This window comes from Urocitellus parryii, chromosome 5 (assembly GCF_045843805.1).
Source record: "Urocitellus parryii isolate mUroPar1 chromosome 5, mUroPar1.hap1, whole genome shotgun sequence".
Lineage (NCBI taxonomy): Eukaryota > Metazoa > Chordata > Mammalia > Rodentia > Sciuridae > Urocitellus > Urocitellus parryii.
The window spans coordinates 5089960-5113595 of record NC_135535.1 but is presented as its reverse complement, the minus strand read 5'-3'; the positions used below and the strand labels follow the sequence as shown (position 1 = coordinate 5113595).

The 23636-nt window shown below is 66.6% G+C and overlaps 1 protein-coding gene across 5 annotated transcripts in view; it reads right to left on the bottom strand.

Moving 5' to 3' along the window:
* The window catches only part of Shisal1 (shisa like 1), a 95198-nt gene that overhangs the window by 30685 nt on the left and 40877 nt on the right, over positions 1-23636 (bottom strand). The window contains exons 1-2 of one of the 5 annotated variants that reach the window (XM_077798995.1): positions 23211-23275; positions 2439-2540 (exon numbers count right to left, since the gene is read on the bottom strand). In XM_077798995.1, coding sequence (XP_077655121.1) covers positions 2439-2505 — 67 coding nt within the window. In that variant the 5' untranslated portion in view covers positions 2506-2540; positions 23211-23275. Of the gene's footprint in view, positions 1-2438; positions 2541-3286; positions 3339-5199; positions 5275-22932; positions 23017-23210; positions 23276-23636 lie in introns of those variants that run through there. The other 4 variants (XM_077798997.1, XM_077798998.1, XM_077798999.1 and 1 more) reach the window with 4 other exon arrangements.

Below are 23636 nucleotides of genomic sequence, written 5' to 3'. Positions count from 1 at the left end.
CGGCCACTCTGCCCTCCCAGGCCCATCCCGTCTAGTCCAGCGGCCACCCTAGCAGGTGGGCTTGGGAACCCCCCTTTACAGACAGGGAAACTGAGGCTTAGAGGCCTGCAGTGACGCGGCTGCGCTGGGAAGCAGGGGAGCAGGAATGAACCCAGGCCTGCTTGGACTCCACCGGTTCCTGGGTGGGGCCACTGCAGACAGGCTGGCCCCTGGGGTGAGGGGCATGGAGGAGACTGGGTTCTAGCAGCAGCCCCTCCAGCCAGCGGTCCTGCCCACCTGCTGCCCTGCCCTGCCCAAGGCCTCCCAGGCTCCCTCCCCACTGCAGGGAGCCAGCACTCTGCTCTCCCACCCCCAGCTCCGGAGGGAGGCCGGGTGACACACTGGAGTACAGGCTGAACAATGGAAGCCCTGGAGCCGCTGCCTCAGGCTTAATTAGTATCTTCATAAAAGGGATCCTGTATCTAATTTGTATCGCTGAAAAGGGGCTTCGCGGGCTGAATGCGCCTCTCCAACCACGAGGCACTGGCTCTGCAAAGCCTCCGCCAGCCAGCGAGCTGGGAGCTGTCTGCCGAGGTTACTAGGCTGCACCCACACTCACCCCCAGGCTGTGCCTCCGGGGAGGCCAGGAAGGCGTGCCTCCTGGGAGGCCAGGAGGGGCTGGGCTGGCAGGTGGGCGGCGCCCCTCAGGCTCCCGGTGCAGAGGCTGGCTGGGGTGCCCCCACTCAAATTCTGTGCCCCTTCCCTAAAGGACAGCACCCTCTTCTTCGGGTGGAGCACAGGGGCCTCTGGGCTCCCTTGACCCCCTTGACCTTGGGAAACCGTTCTCCCAGGACGCAGAGGTGACTGCACATGCCCAGATGGAGCATCTGCTGACAGAGATCATGGATTCCACTGAAGGGAGGGCAAAGTGAGGCTCAGGGCAGTGGGCCCCAAGGCATGGTCCCTGGCCTGGCCTGTCGCACCCCTGGGGACTTGTCCCAAAGCAGATTCTCAGGCCCCTCGTAGTCCTTCCAGATCAGCTCTGGGGCACGGCCCTCAGTCTGTCCAGGAAGCCCACCAGGGATGCCATGGGCTAGGTGGGACCCCAACCTGGCGGAGCCACAGGCCAGGGCCAGAGCTGAGGGTGGCCGTGGCCATCAATCCTGCCTCGGTCCCAGTCCATTGGGAAGCCCTGCCGTGGCTCTACTCACACCTGTTTGTGGGCAGCTGGGAGGGACCAGCTAGCCAGAGGCCATGTGCTAGCCAGAAAGACCGGCCCAGGCTCTGGGACAGGCCCCAGAGCTGCCACAGGACTTGGGGTGGGCAGGGCGGCAGGGAGGAGCTGGCCTTGAGGGGCCTGGACACCTTGGCAGGAGCCAGGGGTGTAGACACAGGGTTGGCGGGGGCTGGCCCAGCACATAGAAGGGTCCTGCCCTGCACCTAGCTCACAGTGTCAGCACCGCTGGACAGTCAGCGCCACCAGCTTTGGCCACTGGCGGCCACCAGGAAGCCCTGCAGCTCCCTGAGCCGAGGGAGCCCTGGGCTAGGAGCCAGGACTGCTGGAGCGTCCCGGGGCTACCTGGCCCCTCGGCCCCCTCCCCTCCCTGGGGAAGGCAGGTTGGCTCCCCTGTGGGCCAGCAGCAGGCTGTGCTGGCTCAGGGCAGTGCCCTGCTCCCCTCCTCACACAGCAGGAGTTGACGGGCAGCTGCTTCCTGCTCAGAGTCCTTTCCTCATTTGTAGGAGGAGGCCAGAGGTTCTTCTGCCCCAGGGGACAGTGAGGACCAGAGGAGCCCATGCATGGGGAGCCCCTGCCGGGGGACCCCCACTCCCAGCCCCTCCTGGCCTCCCTCTAAGCTGTGCCCAGCAGCGTGGTGGGGGCTGGAAACCACCAGGGGACATCAGTGGCTCAGAGAGAAACAGAGTCGGAGGCAGAGACAGTGGACAGAGGAGGAGCAGGAAGGACAGGAAGCCTCCGGCAGAGCGGCACTGGCCCTGCTCAGAGCGGGCGCTGGCTGATGTGCTGGGCCGCCCTTCTGCTGAGGGCAAGGGAGGCCTCTCTGGTCAGCCCCAGCTCGGAGCGGTGCATGCCCATCTTTGTAACTGGGAGTCTGATAGGGGACATCGTGGGGAGCTGGTGTGGCACCCGTGGGGTGGCCCCAGTACCGGGGCTCTGCCTGGGCCAGGTTCCCAGCCCCCAGCCTGCTGTATTGGCTCAGGCAAGTGTGCCCCAGCCTCAGGGTCCTTATCTATACCGCGGGCGACCTGAGCTGCTGGTGGACGGGTAGGGCTGTGCGCAAAGGCCCCTCGGACTCTCCCTGGAGCACCCGGGCGAGGGAGCAGGGTGCTGTGCACAGTAGGTCCTCACCGCCCGCCATGGGCGTGAGCTGGTCGGAGGGCACCAGGGCGGCGCCCGGCTGGCCCCGCTGACCACGCCCCTCCCGCCCGCCTCCAGGGTTTACCTGCGGAGAACAGCAGGGACAGGAGCAGGGCGAGCCGGTTCCGGGACCGCGGGCCACAACTGGTCATCGTTTGGCTGGCATCGATCCGTGCAGCGCCGCCGCCTGTTTAATGAGACCCGGGGGAGGCTGGGTGTGGGCGGCCGGCTTTGTCGCCGGCGGGGACCTGCGGCGGGCGCAGGGCGGCGAGGGTGGAATCCAGCCATCCAATTTCCTCTCCGGAATGAACGGCCTTCCCACCCGTCACCTGTCACCTCCTTTTCTTTTCACCGCAAAATGAGACTGAATCAGAGGAGGACGACGGCTCAGGTGGTGGAAATAACCCGCGGACCGCGCGTCCCTAACGGGGACTTCCATTAACCCCTGGTCCGAGGGCGAGCACCGGGCAGGGGCTCCCAGGCCCTGGGGACACGGCGGGGACTAAAGAGAAGCCAAACAGCACCAGGCAGAGCCGTGTGCCTTCCGCGAGGACAGCGACGAGCCACACAAACAAATGAATATTTAAAATGCCACGAGGCTCGGAGCTCGCCCGGCGCTGGGAGCAGGTCCCCGCCACCAGCTCCTCCTAGAGCTGAGCGGGAAGGTTCCCGGGACTCCCCGGAGGGCGGGACAATGGGACACAGCGGGGACACACAGTTCAGCCTTAAGAAAGCAGGGGATTCTGACCCTGTCACAGGGCAGATGGACCTGGGGACCTTGTGCTCAGGGAAGCAAGCCGGTCACAAAAGGGCACGCACTGGGGGGCCCCACTCGCCTGGGGTCCCTGGGGGAGTGGGGTCCCCAGGGCTGCCCCTGCCAGGTGGGGGCCCTGGCCTGCGGGCAGGACTGCACAGCCCCTCCCTGTTGCTCACAGAGAAGACTCCCTCTGGTCAGTCCTGGGTCCACTCGGGAGGCCCTCACTGAGTGTCCCCGAAGACAGTCTGAGATGAACAGTTGCAGAGACGCAGCTGACCACTGGCTCTGGAAGAGGAGCGGGGAAGGGCAGCCGATGCCCAGCTCAGACTGTCCCAGAACCCCGCCCTCGGCTCCTGGAGCCCGGTCAGGGAGGGCAGAGGGCCACCAGGGGGGCGGAGGCAGCTCTGCATCCTGTGGGCAGTCAGCCTGCAGGACCGGCAACCGGGGAGCCACTCTGACACCCAGAGGTGGGAAACCAGCACAGGTTGGAACACAGGCTCCCAGCCTTGACCTCGGCCCGCCACAGAGCGGCACCAGGGGCCTGAGCCACGGGGTGCCCACCCCAGGAGGTGTGCCAGGATGGGGGGGGGCCTGACCGCAGAACACCCCTGGCTGGCAGCCTTGGCATCGAGACTCCTGGTGGTGACATGGGGTGACGGGGAGGGGGCCCCTCAGGTCTGCACAGCGCAGAGCCTCCCCTCCCACCTGCCCTGCAGCTCCCCAGGCTGAGAGCCGCTTAATTGCTCTGAGCCTGGCCTCCCCTGCCTCCCGTGCCTTCCTGGCCTCCTGGGAGGCCGAAGGAGATTAAAGCATCTGAGTGCTTAGGAGAGATCTCCTTTCAGGGAAACCGCAGGATCCACCCTGGAAATACGCCGCCAACGGAGCCCTGGGCCCAAGATGACCACCCGCCTGGGCCCCACCTGCAGACCGGAGAAAGCTGGGGCTGGGGGCGGAGTCAAGTCCCAGGCTCCAGGACCCATAGGGTGGGGCTGCCCTCATTCTGATCAGGGGCTCAAGTCCAGGAGCTACTGGGCCAGTGGGTGAGTGACCCAGGTCCACCTGCACCAGGGCAGGGCTTCTTCCTGCTGCTGCCACTCCCTACAAAGTCCACTGCCTGTTTTTGGGGGGTCAGTCACCCTGGGGCGCCATTCTGCAGCAGCTCAGTCAGAAGCTGCTCAGATGCCACCTCCTCCAGGAAGCCCCCTTGACTCTGCTGCCTAGAAGCCCATCCCTCCCCCGGCCTGTCTGTGGGTTTCCAGTTGCCCCTCCTCCCTCAGCAGCCACCTGCCACCTCCAACTCAGCCAGGCTCCCACTGGGTTCTAGGGACATGAAAGAGGAGAGTCCTTGTCCCCTGGCTGTGCGTGGAGGGTGCTCACCAGCCCCACCCATGACCCCACAGGCCCTGGCCAGAGCAGAGGGCACGGCCCAGTGTCAGGCCTGGAGGGCACCCAGCCAGCCCCAGGCCTCCTTCTGTGGCGCTGAGATCACAGCCACCTCAGAGCCTGATGCCAGGTCACCCACGTCTAACTCATCCGAGTGCAGCCATCCAGCCTGGGCACTGCTCCCCGGCTCTGCAGGCCGACAGGCCCCTGTCCACCTCATGCCGGGCCTGAGTCGGAGCGTCAAAGCCACCACCCGCCTGCTGGACAGCGGTCACTGCCCAGGCTCCCGAGGGCTGGAGTACCAGGGCTGCAGGCAGAGTCCTGGGGAGGCCAGTCACGTCCCGTCCCCTCTGAGCCAGAAGGTGGCTGCAGACACCCCCAGGGCCAGCCTGGTCCTAGACGGTCACTGCCTCGGGCCACACATTCCCTGCCCAGTCACAAGACCAAAGCCATGGCCTGGGCCCTCTGCGGGGCCACAGAGGACCTGGGTTTGGGGACCATGAACACTGGGACTAGGACATGTCACACAGCCGGGCACCCCCACCCAGGACCTGCCACAGGTGACGTCTGCTCTACGGGACCCTCACATCTACTTGCTGCCCAGCCTGCTGGGCCCTGCTTCTGGGTGCTCAGAGCCCCTGGGGGCTGCCCCTGGAGGCTGCCATCCCCTGGCTGTTTGGTGGGTGAGCTGGACACTGTCCAGTACCTCACTGTTACCTCCGCGAACCCCACGCAGCCCCAGGAGGCAGATCATCTCAGAAAGGAAGAGACTGAGGCTCAGAGATGCAGAGTGACGTGCTGGAGCTCACACAGCCCTTGGCTGCAGGCAGGAGGCCAAGCAGGCTCCAAAACCACTCAACCTCCCAGTGCCCCAAAGGCGTCCCAGGCCCCCAGGCCCCCAGCAAGCGCAGTGAGGTCTGTCTTCCCGGGCCACCTGAGATGGCAGCTCCGAGCCCACCCTTGGAGAGCTGGAGGACACTCTGCCTCGCGGGCTCCCTGGGCGCTCTCGACCTGGAATCACGAGTCCGGCCGCATCTCTGTGGTCCGCCGCCCGGGTCAGCCGGGGACTGCTGTTCTGAGGTTGGAGGGTTATTTTTAAACACCAAATTTGGCAAGGCTGGGAGCCGGGGGAGGGCGTGTGGACAGCAGCGGAGCTGGGAGATGAATTAGACCCTCAGGGACGGGAGGTCCCTGGCACATCAGCCAGGCCACCAGGACCGCGGGGAGGAACCCTGGGGCAGGGCCCCACTGCCTGGTGGGGGGTGACGGGGACACCATTGGCCTGAAGCTCTGGCAGCCTTGGGGTCTCCTGCTGCCCCTCCTCAGCCCACCCTGCCTCCTTGGCTGGCCAAGTGCATCTCCTCTGGCGGGGACCACCCAGGGCTGCCAGGCCTGGGGCTTGGGCTGCTCTGCCTGAGGCCAAACCCATGTGACCTGGGTGAGCCACCGAGTCCCAGAGTCCTCTGTGCTGGAAGGGGCTGATGGGGCACGTGATCCACAGGCGCCTGTGTGACAGCTGAGACGGGGTGCCGGAGCCTCGCCCTCATGGAGCCCACCTGTCCTACCAGCTGGCCTCTACCTCTGCAGTCCCAGGCTGGCTTCCCAAAGTGCCTGCCTGCTCACCCTGCTTAGGAGGTCCGGCCTCGCCCACCCCAAGGCCTCCAAGCACAGCCTCACCCTCTCTGCTCCTCCAGCTTCAGCCTCCAAGGCCCGTGGCTCCTCTGAGCCTTTGCACGTTCTGTTCCCAGCTGTGCTCGGTGCCTGAGGCTCCACCGGGGAGCCCACCCCAGGCCTCTCCTCCGCACCCCGTGGCTCCTGCAGGGGGCTCCCAAAACGCTGGCCCTCCCCACCCCCTGGGCCGACTTGATCTGTGTCCTCATTCCAGAGCCACTCTGAGAAGGGCACATGGGAGCAGGGGTCAGGGACAGGACACTGCCCCAGGGGCATGGTCCTCTTCAGACATGAGCCACACTGGCCCTGGCCCTGAATTTTCTAGCCCCGGGGACAGAGAAGGACACAGGCTGGTCACTGTGGAAGCCCCAAGCCACCTCGCCCCCCTCCCCAGGGCAGGGCGGGAGGCCAGGGGAGGTGAAGGTCCTGCCCGGGCACCTGGGCTCTCAGCAGCTGGTGGCGCACTCCAGAGCCTGGGCCTGGCGGGGAGTGGCCCTCTCCCAGGGGCCTTCCCTAGCTGGCCCTGCCGCTCTGCCACTGTGGGCCGAGCGGCACGTCACACAGGACTGGAAAGGCTCCCCAGCCTTGGGACCTGTGGCCTGGGCAGGGTGGGGATGGTCATCATGCCAGCCACATGATGCTCAGTGGCCAGACTTGCAGGACTGTCAGTGACAGTCATGTTGGCGTCAACGTGGACGAGCATTCAGCATGGACAGCAGGTGCCCATGGGTGTGCAGGAGCCTCACACGGGCAGGGACTGGGACCCGGCTGCTCTCCCCCACTGGCCCCTTGGCCTCGCACACCGTGGACTGCCCTGGCCGGCACGAGCAGGCCCCGGCCCCCAGGCCGCCCTCTCCCCACACCCCTGGTGACAGTCTGTTTTCAGGACGACACGTGCGAGGAGGTTATGAAACGTCCCTGGAATGCGAGGTCCAGGAATAAACACTGCTCAACTCGATGCTGCCTGAAGCAAGATCAAAGCTTGTCCCTGTGACCCCCCTGTGCTGGCAGGAGGCAGCCGCCGGAGGAACTGGGACACGTCCCCTCACAGCGCTGGCTGGGGCCAACATCTGAGAAACAGACACTGGTCAAAGCCACCTGGCCACCTGCTGTCGGGTGTGAGGGACGGGATGGGGCCTCGCGCCTAGCGCAGCACCCTGAGCCGAGCCCTGTGGCCCCCAGCCTGGGTCACTGGCGTGACCACGGAGCCAGCCCTGCCGAGCCCACTCTGCTTTTGCCCGTTGCCTGAGCAGTGGGGGCGGGGCACAGGTGGGCACTTGGTGGACGTGCTGGGCCGCTGGAGTGACCGTGGGCACGAGCGTCTCTGTTTCACTGCTCAGAGAGGCGCAGGGATGGGCCCAGAGCTGCAGGGCCGCGGGTGTACTTTGGAGCAGGTCTGCTGCGGTGGCCCTGTGTGACAGCGCCCTCAGTCCCCAACCTCTGTGGAGTGGCAGCACTTGCCCGCTGGGTGACCAGGTGAGTGAGTGCACTGGCCTCGGCTTCCTCACCGGCTCAGGCAACCATGGCCGCCCTGGTGGGGACAGAAGATGGGCGCAACGGAGCAGAGGCCGGCGGGGCACCGCAGACGGTGGGTATCTGGTGTCGCCCACTCCGCTCCTCCCAAGGCCAGTGTCTAGAGGGCAGAGCTGGCCCCCCGCCGGCCGTGTCTGAACCCCACGCCCTGGTTCTCCAGGTCCCCTCCCACGTTAGCTTGGCCTCCTTCCCTGCTGGGACAAGCTCCCGGAGGTGGGGGCTTCGTGCCTCCACATCCCCCACCACGCCTGGCGCACAGTAGGTGCTGGATACACACTCGCTTCACCTCCAAGAGTGGACACCTGGACGGAACGTGGCGGCCAGGCGGGGGTGGGGGGAGCCCCGCAGACGGCAGGGGGCTGTGGGCGGCTGAGCAGGGCGGTGGCTTGGAGACCGCTCCTGCCCCCGCTGGCCCCGCTCAGGAGGACGGGCCAGCTGATGCCCACAGAAGGCCCTCTCCCTGGCCCCTGCCTTCTGAGCCCTGGGTCCAAGCTCTAAACCCTGTCCCTACCGTCCCCGGTTTCACACCCTCTCCCTGAGCCACCGTGTCCCCATTAGAGCTCTGTGGCTCTCGGGGTGTTGGCCTGGCTGTCACCCTGCTCTGCAGGTGTGGACGCCAGAGCCCGGGAGGGAGGGCAGCTCCTGGCTGCTGGGATCTCCTGGGGCCTCCCGGGCCCCCTCGGCCTCCCCGGTTACGCAGGGGGTGGGCAGGGACAGCCGTAGCCCTTGGCAACTCGACCGTGGGCCTATGTCCACGGATTGCTGGGCTGCACGAAGGAGATAAGGCAGCCTGGAGTCCCGCGGCAGGCACTTCCCGGTGGAGAGCACAAACATCACATGAGGAGTGACTCACTCCAAGTGCCAGGCGGGGGAGGGGCAGCGCTGCCGGTGGGTGGCCCTGCGCTCTCCTGGGGCCTCCCTTGGTGCCAGGGGCCAGGCACCCAGGAGAAGAGGAGCCAAAGCCCCGAGTCTCAGCCCCCATCAGGCCCGGGCAGCACCCCACTTTGACGGGGTTGGCAGGGCCCACCCAGGAGGAGACCGAAGCGGCGTCATTTCTCCATTCAGGAATCCTCCCTCCCGCCATCCCTCCTACGATGCAGAGCAGCCAAACGTCCTTGTGCCACAGCCTGGGGCCTCCTGAGGGCGTAGGGAGGGCCTGGCCTGGTCTGGGTTGGCACAGTGCTGGGAGCTGAGGTAGGACAGGTAGGCTGGCCTGCACCAGACCAGAGGCTGGGCCTGCGGTGGCTCGCACCACTGCCTGGCACGTGCAAAGGCCCAGAGGTGGGCTGAGATGGATGCGGGGTCGAGGAAGGGAACCAGGGATGGTGCCAGAGGTGGGCAGGGCTTGGGTGCTCCTGGCACAGTGGGTGCTGGTGGTCACCCCACAACCCACAGGGACCATCCAGAAAGAGGGCCGGTGAGGAAGGGGTGGGGAGCCCAGAAAAAGGACATGGAAGGGCAAGTGGAGAAGGTGCACCATATGAGCACCTACTGTGTGCAGGAAGGAGACTCAGGAGGAGCGTGGTCCCCACACATGCAGGGGCCTGAGTGGGCCAGGGGTCTGTCCCCTGGCCTCTGCCTGGCCGCTCTGGGCTGGCCTGCTGAGAACAGGAAGCGGCTCCCGCCCAGGGTGGGAAGGGAGCCGAGGAAGCGCATGTGTCCAAACCGAGGGTCAGAAGGCCAGGCCCGCCGGGAGCCAGCAGGGGAGGGCCAGGGGGAGAGCCAGAGCTCCCCAGCCCCACTGCTGGCCACCGCGTCCAGCTCGCCCCTCAGCCCAAGCTCTCCAGACACACCGGCTCTGCTCTGAGCTCCGTCCCCAACCCCACAGAGGACCTGGACACAGGGCGCCAGGCAGAGGAGCTCATGGGCACTTTGTCAAGGCCACACAGAGGCCAGTGGAGGAGACGGTCATGACCGGGCGGTCACATGCCAGCGTGGACCACACAGGGCTCCTCGCCACAGGCCACCTCCCTGGTGACAGACACCATCACCGTGGCCTCTCACAAGGTGCATGTCTGCGGGGGCTTTGCAGCCCTTCTGGCTGCCCTCGGCCTGGGCACTTGCCCAGGGCAGGGACCCCGGCCTCACTCCTGTGCCCAGCACCAGAGAGACCTGGAAACGTCCACAGTCCTGATCTGCCAGGCTCTGAGGCAGGAGCCAGACCCCAGACAGACCTGGGCCACTCCCCTCCTGGGGCCACTGGCCCCTCCTGGCTCTTGGTCACCATCAATCAATCCTAAGCCCCAACAAAAGGACAGCAGGTGCCGGGCCTTGTGTGGTCAGCGGGCGCCAGGCCCAGGCCACTGTGGGTCTGGGGGGAGCCCAGCCCTTCTGGGTGGGGCCCGGGTGGGCCGGGTGGGCCCAGCTGCAGCCTGGGGTCAGGGCTGCCGCACCCTGGAGTGACCGTCCTGTGGTCCTGACGCAGCTGTCTCCGGGCCCGCTGCCTTCTGCACCCCGGCTACAGTCCAGGGCTGGGGTGAACAGAGGCCTCTGGCTGGACAGGGCAATCCCAGCCCTACCTGCTCCTACTCAGCCTGTGAACCCCCTCTGGGGCCTCAGTCCCTGAGGTCAGGAGGGGCTGGCGGGTCCTTGCAGGAGCCCTCTATACTAGGCACTGGTGACATCCGCAGGGGACAGTCCGCCTCTCGAGGAAGGCGCCCAGAGCCCAGAGGGGTCTGCCCAGAGCGTCAGCAGCCCTGTTTCTAGGGGAGGACCTGGAGGGCGCCCGCACCCCATCAGGGGCAGCACCACAGGAACCGAGGCCTCCAGAGCTGTCAGAGAAGCCCAGCCTCAGCCCTAGGGACACAGCTGTGACAGGGCACAGAAGCAAGGGCCTGGGGCGCCCAGGAGCAGGTGCTCTGCTGCAGGCTAAAGGGGTGTTGAGGGTGTCCCATCCTGACACCTGTCATTGACAACAAGCAAACAAAGAGGGCATTGCCTGGACCAGCGGACAGTACCAAGGCCCAGGAAGAGGGACGGACCCCATCCCGGGCCTGGAGGGCAGCAGGTGAACCTGGCACCAAGGCTTAAAGAGTGTGTGCAGGCTGGGGCGGGCGGCGACCGCCATCCAGCCGCTCGGGAGGCTGAGGCAGGAGGATCTCCAGTTCACAGCCAGCCTCAGCAACTTACCAAGGCCCTAAGCAACTCAGGGAGGCCCCGTCTCTAAATAAAACAAAGAAGGGCTGGGGGCGGCTCAGCCGTTGAGTGCCCCGGGTTCCATCCCAGTATCAAACAAAGTTTGCACATAATCCAGAGTCTGGAAGAGGCCAGAGGGGGTTCCCACGTTCCCCAGAAGGCCGCGTTGCCTGCGCCCAGGACTGGGATTTTCCCATCCAGGAAGGACGGACCCTGCTGGATTCCCAGCCTCCTGGTAAGTCCCGGGGACACTGCCCGGGGGGGGGGGGGGTTCTGGTCACAAACTCTCTGGCCCTCATTTCTAAGCGAGGGCCACCAGATGATAAAATGTCCTGGCAATTCAGGGGGATCTGACCTGGAGGACTCAGGTAACGCAGGATCCCCAGGTCGTCTCTCACCTGGTCCCACCCCCACGGGCCTACACCTCCCAGGTCTCGGGGCAGAGGCTGGGGAGGCCCTGCAGATGCCGAGTTGCTGCCTGCATTAAACCCTGCGTGGTCACCTGGCCTCGGGTGACTCAGAGACCTGGGGATGGGCTCTATCCAGTCCTCAAGAGGTGACCGTGGGTGACCTCTACACAGATGTGGATCACCGACCTGCCTACAGAGGCCGCGAGAGACAGGCCCCCCTCCCATCGGCCACACTGCTGCACCCCAGGAGGCGACAGCAGGCCCCGCGAGGAATCCAGACTCGGAAGAGACCCCAGCGGGTACCGGCTGGGCAGCTGCGCTCCTGGACGAGGTCGGATGGGCACCAGCCAGGGCCAGAGCTCGCCAGCACGGCCTTGGACCAGACGGAGCCTCAGGTTCCCCATCTGTCTTGGGGGTGGTGGCCAGACGCTAGAATGAGATCAGGAATGTCCCCAAAGGCGCACGTGTTGAAGGACGGGGGCCGGCTGGGCGCTGCTGGGACGTGGTAGAAACACTAAGAGTGGAACTAATCGGAAGTCTCCCACCATGGGGTCCACTGGGACCTAGCCCTTCTCTTCCTCCTCCTCGGGTGTCCCTCCACCACACACCCCACCACCATGTGCCACCTCGCCAGGCCTGAGGCAGCAGGGACTCGTGACCGAAACCCCCAAAGTGAGCACAGCGACCCTCCCGCTTCTTGGGCCAGTTAGCTCCGATGTTTTGTGACAGTGACGGACACTGGCGCACACACCAGCACAGCCCCGTGGACACAGAGCTCCTCGGAGGGCGAGTGACCAGGGCAGGACCCCAGGCACCTCTGCTGGCTCGGAGTGTGGGGGCTGGGGGTCTTCATCTCTCCTGCTTTCCGGGGACTTTGATGCCCGCTCAAATTCAAGAGCCACTGGTAGGTCAGAGGAGGGAACCTGCCACACGTGGCCAGACAGTAGAAGTCCCTGTCCCGGGCCACCAGGCCTCTGTCACCCTGCCATTGTAGGCCAGAAGTGGCCACAGACAACCTTCCCGCGGTGCCGCCATCTAATAGAACTCATTCACACAAACGGGCAGCCCTGGTTGGAGAGACCCTCGGCCAGGCCCCGCCTCCCAGGACGGCCTCAGACCCTCGCCCCGGGAGCCACTGCACCCACAGCTCAATCTGCCCTGCCCGGGGGTCCAGGGCGCTGGCCTGCAGGTTGGAGAAGTGGGCAGCAGCACCTGCCGGGCACCACGCAGCAGGTTCGTGGGTGGCGGGTAGTGAAGGGAGCGGCGGGAGCCAGGGAGGGGACGCTGCGGAGCGGCTATAACAAACCAAGTCACCAACCGGCTAATTGGCAGCAGCTGCTGCTCCAACCAGAGACTTGTCAGCGGTGATTAAGGGGAGTTGCCTTCAGGCCAATCAACTCCAAAATCATGCAAATGGGGCCGCCGTGAGCCCAGGGAGACCACAGGGTGGCGCAGAGCGCCAGGCCCCCAGCGGTGCTCTGAGCCCCTCCCGGGCCTGGGGGCCGGCCACCCCTCACGGGTCTGTGGCAGCCGGTGCCCGGGGCCACTTCTGGTGTTGACGAGCTCCCGCCCACACTCTGCGTCACTGGCACCAAAGCTGCTGAGGCCACCACAAGGCAGGCGGGGACCAGCCGCTCCTCTCAAAAGGGCTGCTGCCCACTGATGACCGGGGTCTGGTCAGCTGCGCTCACCCTTGTGGGTCCCATTCAGGCCCTGGCTGGACAGAGAGGTAGACGGGCACCTCCAGAGGTGGCAGGAAGAGGCTCCCGTCCCCCCTCCCGAGCACCCGAGCCCTCGCTGCCCACTGCTGCCCACTGCGCGGACGTGAAGGGACGGCCTCCTCTGGACACCTCTCCCGGGGCCCGCGGCACCCAGGCCCGACAGCCCCAACTTGAGCTCCTCAGCCATGACACCAGCCCCTGGCCATCGTGGTCGGCTGGCCCCTCCCCCGCGGGTCACCCTGGGAGATGAGTGTGTGGGGCGCGGGGACGTCACGGGAGAGGGTGAGCCCTTCTCACCCACGCCCCAAACCAGACACCAGCTTAGGCCCACGTGCCCCTGCAGGTGCACAGGGGCCCCTGTTGGGGTCTGTGGAGATGGCCCTTAGTGGCCTCTTAGTGTGCCTGGAGAGAGGGTCACCAGGCCGTGGGGGCAGGCGGGGGCCGGCCTGCCGTCAGGCCTAACTGGTGCAGCCACACGGAGGCCAAGGCCGGAGCCCTGGGGTGTTCCTCTGTCTTCCTGGGGCTGGGGCTCCTCTCCAGCCCGGCTGCCCGGGGGGTGACCCTCCTCTGCAGCCGGACCACGGGTCCACTGGTCCCTCCGTGTAACTTTGAATCCCTTCCCCATCCCCCTGGAACTGGAGAGCTGGTCCAGCTGTGCTCACACCATGTCCCCGGGTGCGCTGAGCCCGGGGCCCTGTGTCTCCCCTCCCCAGGCTCCAGGGAGCACAGCCCAAGGCCTGCCAGGAGCACGGGGCAGCGCCCGGGGCTCCAGGGGCTCGGCCTGGCACCTGAGACGCCCCTGCCCACACCACGGGGGCTTCCTGCTTGGCAGAAACAACAAATGTTGCTTAGAAATGGGAGAAAAACTGCTGAGTTCTGTAGCCCGCGTTGACATCTGGGCAGACGCATTCGGAGGTCTAATTAGCACGCCGCTCTGGGGGACAGTGGCTCCAAATTTTCCGGGAACTGAGAGGTAACATCAAACAGGGCTCTTGAAAGAGCTTTGTCGGCAGAAATCCCAGTGAGAACTGGGACGGCGGGGGCGGGCCCCTGGGGGGAGGCGGCAGCGGGCCTGGACGGGCAGCGGGTGGCCAGGAAGCACAGGTGCACCTGGCCCTGGACAGGTGACTGGGCCTCTGTGACCTCCTCTCCCGTAGTGGGGTGCCATCTGGCCACACATGGGTGGCAGGAGGATCGAGCCAGGGGGTCCCGCAGCTCGTCTGTGGCAGATCTGGGAGGACAACCAGGCTCTGGCTCCCCCCAGGACACCAGGCGGCCACCCGGCCATCCACGCATCTCAGGGTGCCTCGGGACAGGTGCTCAGATACCCTGGCTCCGAAGGCCCTGGTGCTGTGGCTTCCACCTCCTCTGTCGGCTGTGGGGACCTGTGGGGACTGCCGCCCTGGAGGCAGAACCCAGACGAGATCTGTAGGTGGCTGCCCCTCACCAGGTGGGCCGGGAGGAAGACTCCCGAGTACCTGCTCCGTCCAGCCCCGTCTCCTGTAGTTTTCAAAAGTAAAAGGGGGGCTCCCGCCCTGGGTTTGCAGACGAGAAAACTAGGCCTCAGAGAGGCTCAGTCGCCTGCTCAAGGTCACACAGCAGCTGAGCTCCTGGGATTTGGTTCTAAGCGGGTCTGACTTCATAGTCAAGGTTCTTTCAGGCTCAGATTCTTGGCCTCAGTGTTGTGGGGCGGAGGTGGGGGCCGGGGGAAGAGGCCACTGTGAAACCCAGCCCTTCCCCGCTGCTGGGCTTCCTCTCCCTCCCAGGGTCGGGAACAGGCCCTCTGGGGACTCTGCTGCTCCCGCCCCCCAGGGACGAACACCTGCAGACCCCTGCTCCCTGCAGCCCGGGGGCCTGTCCCCCTGGGGGCAGGTCCACCACACGGTGTTGCTGGACTTCGCAATCAGCACTCGGCCAGAGGAGGAGGCGGCGCACCCGGAGGCCAGGCGTGGACGCAGATGGCAGATGGGCTCTGACCCCACCTCCCCACCAACAGGTCACCCCAGTTAGGCCTCGGGGTCCTGTCCTGCGTCCTCCCTCCCCGTCCTCCTCCCCCCCAGCCTGAGTCGGGAAACTCTCAGGGACCCACGGTGCCAGCCTGTTCTGGGCCCGGGGTGCAGCGGGGCCTCACTGACCGGGGGCAGGAAGGAGGTTCTCTGCCCAGCGTCCATGGCCACACAGAGGCCCTGACATGACTGAGATCTGCCCGAGGTCCACGTGGGCTCCCGAGGCTGGCACCTGGGCAGTGCCCCGCTGAGACCCCCTGGCTGCCCAACCAGGCTGCGGGGGAGGCGGCCGCGGGCAGGGGCGGGCCAGAGGGGAGGAGGGGCAGGAGGAGGTGACGGGCCTGGGTCAGCCTTGGACTTCTGCAAATCGAGGCCGGCTCAGCCTCCTCCCCACTGAGCCGGGAGAAAATAGCTTTCACACTGTCTTTTCTGATTCTTTTCACTCTGTGCTGCTAAATCGATCCGGAACAGATTGTCCAGTTGTTTGAGTCTCGGGAGCGAAGTCTCCTGATCTCTCGCCAGTCGGAGCGGACTCTGCCAGGCCCTCGCCCGCTGGCCTCCTGGTGCCAGGGTCCAGCTGGAGGTCCAGGGGTGCCCTCGGTGGGAGGGTGGTGCTCCCGCCCAGGGACCCACTGGGACGGTGCTGTCCCTGGGAGGGAAGGACGGAACCAGCTGGGCACCGTGGGGAGCAGGGCCACACCGGGGCCTGGGATGGCCTGCCTTCTCCCTGTCCCCCACCAGGAGGGCTCTGAGTCACACAGAAGCCAGGACGGCAGTCAGCTGTCACCTCTGGTGTGGGCGGGTGGCACCTGGGTCCTGCCAGGTGGGTGACTGGCCACGTCTGCCTGGGCACAGGTGGGGCGGGGGTGGCATTCCAGCCACATAAGTGTCACCTGGGGTGGCCTGAGCGCTCAGGGGTGGGCCCTCCGCAGCTGGGTTCCTGCTCAGCTTCCCACAGAGGCCAGGACGGCCATGCTGAGGTGCTGGAAGTTTCCAGAACCATCCCCCGGGGCTCCGCTGGCAGCCCTCCACCCGTGCTCAGGGCCACCACGCCTCTCTGTGGACGCCCCTTCCCTTTCCTCCTGCATCGTACCCCACACCTGGCTCCTCTTAGCAGGAATCAGGCCTCAGGACAGGACAGGTGACTGTCCACGCGTCCCCAGAGACAGGCAGCCCACCGGCAAGCCCAGTGTGATCTGGGAGGGAACACACTCTCCACATGCGCTGGGCAGATGGCTCCCACTCCCGCCTGACACCTGTCCCCCGTGCGGGAAGCCACAGGTGGCGGGAAACAAAGTTCAGTCTTCAGAATCCACCTCCCGGGAACTCTGGGCCAGAGGAGGACCAGAGGAGGCCAGAGGAGGCCAGAGGAGGCCCGGGGAGGCCCGGGGAGGCCCCGAGGAGGACCAGAGGAGGCCAGAGGAGGCCCGGGGAGGCCCCGAGGAGGACCAGAGGAGGCCAGAGGAGGCCAGAGGAGGCCCCGGGAGGCCCCAAGGAGGACCCGAGGAGGCCAGCAGCTCTGACTACAGGCCCCCCGGCGGGGCCAGGCCAGCCCTTCCCGGGGCTGCTCTCCCTGATCCCACCCAGGGGACCAGAGGAAGGAGCGGCAGAGTCCTCCCGGGGCACTCTGCATGCCCCAGGCCAGCCAGGCCTGGACACTGTCTGGGACACCTGCAGGGCCACTTCTGGAGCAGCCCGGTCCCTGGGGCTGTTCTGTGGCTGCAGTGGCCTGGTTCACACCCTGCCCTGGCCCTGTGGCTGGACCCCTCAGGAGGCCTGCCACCCACTCGGCCCCGCCACCCAACTCCCCGCTCTGAAGCTGCCCGTGCTCCCTACTGCCCAGGAGGGACGGCCGGGCCCTTCCTCCGGGTCCCAGTTCTCCTTCACACCTCCCAAGTGACATCCAAAGGCTTGACGGCTCCCAGGGCAGGCATGTCCTCCTGGGGTGGGGGACAGGACGGGTTTCCTTCAGCACAGGGACCTCTGGGTGGAAGGACAGGAAGCCCTGGGCTGGACCCGGCTCTGCCCAGGACTGAACTGCTAGGGATGAGGTCACTTGTGCACAGCACAGGGTGGCCCTCAGCCCCGCCCCACGGGGCAGCTTCTGCGCAGGCCTCAGGCTTCGCCCGAGCTGAGGCTCCCTGGCTCCTGCCGGCCCTCCCTCCCTCCCTCCCCTGGGCACAGCTGACCTGGGCAGGGCGCTGGCCGCCGAGCCCTCAGCAACACAGGCCTCCACCCTTCAGTAGAGAGGAGCTCCAACCTCCTCCTCCTGTTTCCATTACTAGACACAGAGGCTCGATAACAACAAGGACAGGAAGATTTACTATCCCTGGCTATGTCCAAAACTCACACCAAGCAGGCTCCTTGGATCGACTCACCTAATTCTTGTAAGAACCCTGAGGTGGAGACTGTGCCCATCTGTAGACCAGGAAACCGAGGCTCAGAGAGGGCACGTAACCAGCCCAACGTCACACAGCTAGTTGGAGTGCAGAACAGGATTCAAGCTCTCTCCCTCCAGAGCCAGGGGGTAACTGGAGGGTTCCCACTGTCACTGATCTGGGTACCTGAAACCTCTCAGTTCCCACCTCCAATCCCCACGACCACCGGTGCCAACTATTATGACGCTCTTATCCGCGGGGTTTTGAAAAGGGCAGCACTGAAGCCGAGGCTGCTCATCAGCAGAGGAGCTGGACTGGCGCCCAGGCCTGGGCTGGCCTCCCCTCCCGCCCCGCAGTTGCCATGGCGCTGGGCGGGCAACCTCACTGCCGGCTGCATCCTGTCCCTGCCCTGGAGGTCCCTATCCCAGGGGCCCGGGGTGGCGTGGCTCCTGCCCAGCTGCCCCAGTGGAAGGTCACTGACGCAGTGGTATCCACGGTGACGTCTGCAGTGACCCTGGGCGGCTGGCAGGTGCTGAGCTCACTGAGGCTTGGGGAACCACCTGGGTCACCCATTTCCCAGGTGAGAACACGGAGGCTCCAGGGTCACACAGTTTGCCCAAGTCCCAGAGTAAGGGGCAGGCGGAGGGGGGACTTGTGCAGGCGGAGCCCCGCACCCCGTGGGAGATGAGCCCCGGCCTCCCTCGGCGGTTGCCCTGGCGGTGGGCCCAGCTCAGTGGCTCGGCTCATTCCCCGAAGGCCTCTCCTCCCCGGGGCAGACACCGGCAGCGACACAGGGATGGCACGTCCCACCGTCCCCAACGCTTCCAGAAGCCCGAACCCTCAACAGCACAGACGCGGCCGTCGGAGGCCCTGGTCTCGGTGGGGCTGAGGCCAGGCCTGGGGGCTCCTGAGGACGCAGCCCCTGAGGTGCAGAGAGCCCTGGCCACCCCTCTGTGGCTGCAGAGGGCAGGCTCGGTGCCCAGCCCGGGCTGGGCATCAGCAGGACCCACGTCCCAGAGCCCAGGCCTACGGCAGCTGAGGAGTGAGGCTGGGGGGCGAGGGGGGCTCCCTGGACGCTGGAGTCGGAGTCCAGGGCTCTGGTCTCTCTTCCGCGGAAGGCCCCCACTTGGGGGCTCCTGGGCCAGAGGCCTCCGCCCCCACCCCGGCTGACTCCGGCCCCTCCCTGCTGTCCCGCTCGGCTCTCCTCAGGGAATCGGGCAGCCTGACCCAGGTGGCCAGCTAAGGAGAGCCTGAGAAGCCACCGGGAGCCACCACCTGAAATCTGAAGCGCCCTGGAGGCCACGCCCCTGCTAGACGCACCCTTCCTGCAGCTGCTCCTGGGAGACCGCGCCCTACCCACCCCGCCAGGCCCCAGCTGGAGCCACCTCCTCCAGGAAGCCCGCCCGCCCCTCTCCTGGGTCCCCCTGCCCCTCTCCACTGCCAGACTGTTCCATCCAAATGGTCCCTCCTGTCCCCTGGGCCTGGCCCCGACCCCAGGCGACAGGTGCGGGGAACAGGCCAGGAAGAGAAGCTGCCCACGTTTCCTGTGGTCTATACACCAGGTCCTCCGCCGGGGAAGGAGCCCAAAGGGAAAGCAAACCCGGGGCGCCCGCCCGCGGCCAGGCAGCCGCAGAACCTGGCGCAGGAGACCGACTCCGCGGCCGTCCCCAGGCTGCCGGGGCACTGCGCCCGGGGGGGATGATCCGACGATGGAGCTGGGTTTGGAAGATCGGGGTTTCTCTCGTTTTCCAGGGAAGTGTGAGCAGAGAAAAATTCTTTCCCTCCCAGGGCTCTGCTAGGAGCGTGCAGAGCTTAATTCCGGGTTAAACGGTGTGATTTGGGAAACTCATGCATTATTTCTTGATTTCTCCGGGGCGCGTGCGTGCATCTGCTGGGGGAGCACCGGCGACAGATGGGCGCCCGCCCCGCTAGGTGCTCCTTTCACCAGCCCCGGAACCGGCGGCACGTGCAGGACTTGAGGGAGGGAGCCCTGGGGGCTCTGGGCTGAGCGCCGGCTGCTTTCCCCGGCCACCAGGAGTGTCTGCCCCTCCAACCCCAGGCCTGAGGCCCCTGGACAGCACCCACCCTGTCTGGTGGGGCGTCCTCTGCCCTCAAGGGCGCCCAGTTTGCTGTGTGACCTTGACGCATCCCCAGCCTGCTCTGGGCCTCGGTGTCCCCATCTGCACGTGGAACTGAGCAGGAGCTGCAGGCCGCCTCCCAGAGGCCGCAGAAGGCCCGGGAGGCTGTGTCCTGTCTCCCTCTGTCCTGCCCCCAGACTGGCCAGGGGGCAGGGCTCCCAGGCTGAGGACCCCGACCCTGCCGTGCTTTCCTGGTACTTTCCGGGGCCCCATGTCCCCAAGTTACTGGCCCTGGGCTGTGGTGAAGGGCTCCCAGTGAGGGACCCAGGAAGGTCCCCGCACACTCCCAACCTGGCCAGGACCCAGAGCAAAGGAGGGAGGGGCTCCTCACAGCAGGTGGGGGTGGCGCAGGGCTGGGAGGGGCCTCCAGAGCTGCCGAGGAGCAGGGTCCCTTCACACGTCCTCCAGCGGGTGCCCCGGGTGCCCTCCTCTGGCTGCATCTAGGCAGGAAGCTGCCCGGGGGCCGACAGGCAGTCACGGGGTCCCCTCGGCCTCCCAGGGGTCCCTGCTGCAGGAAGGAGGGCGGGGGAGGGAGGCAGGAAGAGCGGCCCTCCTGCCAGGCCCCAGGCAGGGTCAGCAGCACCTACAGAGCTGGGACACCCCCCTCTCCCCAGGAGCACGCGCCTCTCCTCACCCTCAGGCTGCAGGTGTCCAGGACCGCGCCCTACAGAGGATGGTCAGAAAAGGAGCCCCACTGTTTTAGGAATTGGTGATAGATCAGTTTCAGTTACTTCCACAGAGAACAGCTGGGGAGAGCCACAGAGTCCATTCTAAGACCAGTGTAAATCTGTTGTGTGAATCAACTGGACAGAAATGAAAGCCACAGAGGCTGAATTAACAGAGACAGTGCCTCTCTAAGCAAGGAGGTGAAATCTTTCCTCTAAGGGTAAGACTCTGGGTCAGTTCAGAGGAAGACAAACAGGACTATGACTAGTGGTGAGTGTCCGCAGAGCCTCCACCTTACCATGGGTGCCGGCCCTGGCTCCCAGCAATACGGTGGCGGTGGGGCCATGAGATCCTGCCTGGTGTTCACACCCACCTCCTGAGCCAGCTTCCCGGCTTCGGCTTCTCTGTGCAACACAATCAGTGGCGCGGGGGTCAGGTGAGGCGCGGGGTCTCTGCCTCTACTCCCCACAGCCCTTGGCTGGGTGGCCTTTGGGCTTCCCTGCCCAGGGCAGCCCATGGCAGCGGGGCGCAGCTGTGCCGTATAAACAAAGTCCTCTGTGGCCAGGATGGCTGAGCAGCCAGACCTGGGGTCCCCGGCCCCGCCCCTGGAAGCCCAAGCCTGGGCAGCCCTCTCCCCTCCCCGATGATGTGCTCCAAGGGGTGGGGGGGGTGGCTGAGGATTGAGGACTCCCTAGAGAGCGGGGACCAGATGCCCTCTGCCGCTGCCAGCCCCTGGCCCCTCCCTGCCCACCTGCTCTCCAGCCACCCCTCACCCAGCCTGGGGGTCCCTGCTCCAGGCTGCCCCAGCTGCGCGCCCTCCCCTGGCTCTCGGGCCTGCAGGGCCAGGAGGGCATGGCCTCTGCGTATCACTGTGCACGGAGCTCTAGGCCGCACCCCTCCTGTCCCCTGGCTGAAGCTGCCCCTCCTGCCGGTTCCACCCACCCTCCACAGGAAAGGTGCCCCCAAGGGTGCCCCATGCCACGTGGCCGGCCCCAGGCATGCCACCCGCCCTTCCTCACCCACTTCCTCAAGAACGTCCCGCCCCGGGCAGGCCCAGGGCCCTGCTGAAGCAGGCAGCGAGGCAGGGGCGGGGAAGGACGGGGCTCCAGGCGGCTCTCCCTCCCAGGGCCACCCACAAAGGTTGGAGCAGCCCCAGCCCCTCCACCTCCAGCTCAGTCCAGCTGCCCCAGTGAGCTCCAGGCTGGGTGGCCCAGGAGAGGGACACTCATACACACTCGCGCCCCCGAATCACCTCCCTCACCTGCCCTGTCAGTGCAGGGCCTCTCACATGCCTGGGACAGAGCCCGAACCAGGGAGACAGTGACATCAAAGACACTGGCCAAAGCCCCTGCCCGATGCTCTCAGCTGCAGCCCCACGGGGCCAGAGCGGCCGGGCAGCAGGACTTTCTGTTCACCTCTTGCTCGACACCCCCTCCAGCCAGGAGAGGAGCCTCTCTGGGGAGGCGCGATGCTGGGAGGAGGAGGGACAGGGACAGGTCCCCATTCTGGGCAAGTCCCACAGGCAGGGGATGGTCCTGGGTTGACACCCATTTAGAGTTGTTCAGATCCAGGTTCGGAGTGACATTTCCAGCTACCCCCGTGACCTACCCAGAGACTGCCCTTCCCAAAGGCCCCTGGACCCTCCCATTCCTGGGCGCTGGAGACAGTCGGAACCAGGTGACAGAGGAGGACCTGGCCGTCAGTCTGGGTCTGAACGGCTGACAGTTCAGCCTCCACAGTCAAGTCACAAGCCCTCGGGGACTGAAGGCCTCTGAGCCCATGCCTGGGGCCAGGAACAGGTCCAGAGGAGGCGGGGTGTCGGGGTCACACAGCCATGAGGGCTGGCTGGGAACTTCCTGCTGTGACCTCATAGCAACCTTTGGCCGAGGGCATGGCCCGGATCAAGCTCTCTTTCAGATGAGGAAACCGAGGCTCAGAGCAGTCGAGACCCTGGTTCAAGGTCACAAGGCCAGCACTGCCAGGGCCAGGGCAGGGGCACTCCTGCCATCCTGCCGTCACTTTTGGCTCTTCCCAACCTCGTCTGGACAGGAGCTGTCACTCAGCCCACGGACCACAAGGCCCAGAGAGGTAGGGAAGACACACAGGCACACACAGCTCTCCCCACGGGTTACATAACCCCTTCCCACCCACTGACCCCTGGTTGGGGGGCAGCCTGGATGCCTGGGGCCACCGGGAAGGGAGCGGCCTGGCCCACGAGCTGCTTCGCTCTCTCCCAAGGCAAACAGTTGGAGGCAGCTGGGTGCCCTGGGTTTTTCTCCTCCCTTCTTTTTTCTCCGGCTGAGTAACAAATACTAATACTAATAATGATAATAATAATTAGAATAAATATAACCTGAAGACGCTTGGGGTCTCGTTTCTATAGCAACCGCTGGAGCTAATGAGCTTCCGAGGCGGCTGCCGGGCCACCCAGCCCCGAGCGCGGGATCAATATTGATTCGGCACCAGGAAGCGGCGGTGGCTCCGCAGGGACCACGCGGCGGACTGGGACTGAGGGGCACGCACTTGGGGGGCTTTTCCCGTCCCCCACGCCGCCCAGCCGGGACTCCTGGAACCTGCCAGGTCCGCAGCGTGAACCTGCCTGGTCCCTGCCCGGCGCGCACCGGGCTCGGCTGGCTGCGCTCCCGGACTCGGTCCTTGGACGCTGGTCCCCACCTCGGACGCGGATTCCGGTCCCGGCTGCCGCGTCCCTGCACCGTGCGTCCCGGACTGTTCCTCCAACCTAGGCCCCTTCCTCTCTCGCGCGGGTTCAGCGATCCCCACCTTGGCCAGCCCCGGAGCGGACCCCAACGCCTGGGCACCGGCTGCCCCGCAGGCTCCTGCTCTACTCCGGCTGGTGGTCCCCGGCCCCTCTCCAGAGCCCTGGACCCAGTGCACCTGACGCGCCTCGCCCGGAGCGCCCGCCCTGGCCCGCGCGGCTCGCGCACCCGGCTCCCCGCCCCGGCCGCAGACCCCGCCCCCCGCGCGGACCCGCCCCCGCCGCCCCGCCCCCCGTCGCGACCCCCGCCCGGCGCCCCCTCCCCCGCGCCGCCCCCGCTCACCTCGTGCTCGTCGCCGGCTCGCTCCTGGCTCCGCAGCCGGAGCCGGCGCCCGCGGGAGCCGCCTGCTGGGGCGCGGGGGCTGCCCACGCCCGGCCGTGCCCCCGCCCCCGCCGCCGCCGCTGCCGCCGCCGCTGCCGCCGCCGCAACAGTTGTCCCGGCTCCGGGGGCCGCGGGGACTCCGGGCTCCGCGGCTCCGGGTCGCTGAAGGCACGGCGCCCGCTTCTAGGCGCGCCCGGCGCAGCGCGGCACCGGGGCTCGGGCGGGAGCCGGGGCTCGGGCTGGGGGTCCGGCCGCTCGCCGCATCCCCGCGCGCCCGCCCCACGCGCCTACTCCGCGGCCCGCGCCGCCCCGCCGCCCGGCAGCCCCGAGCCCCGCGCCGCGCCCGCCGCCGCCGCCGCCGCGCTCATGCCGCCGGCCCGCGCCCGC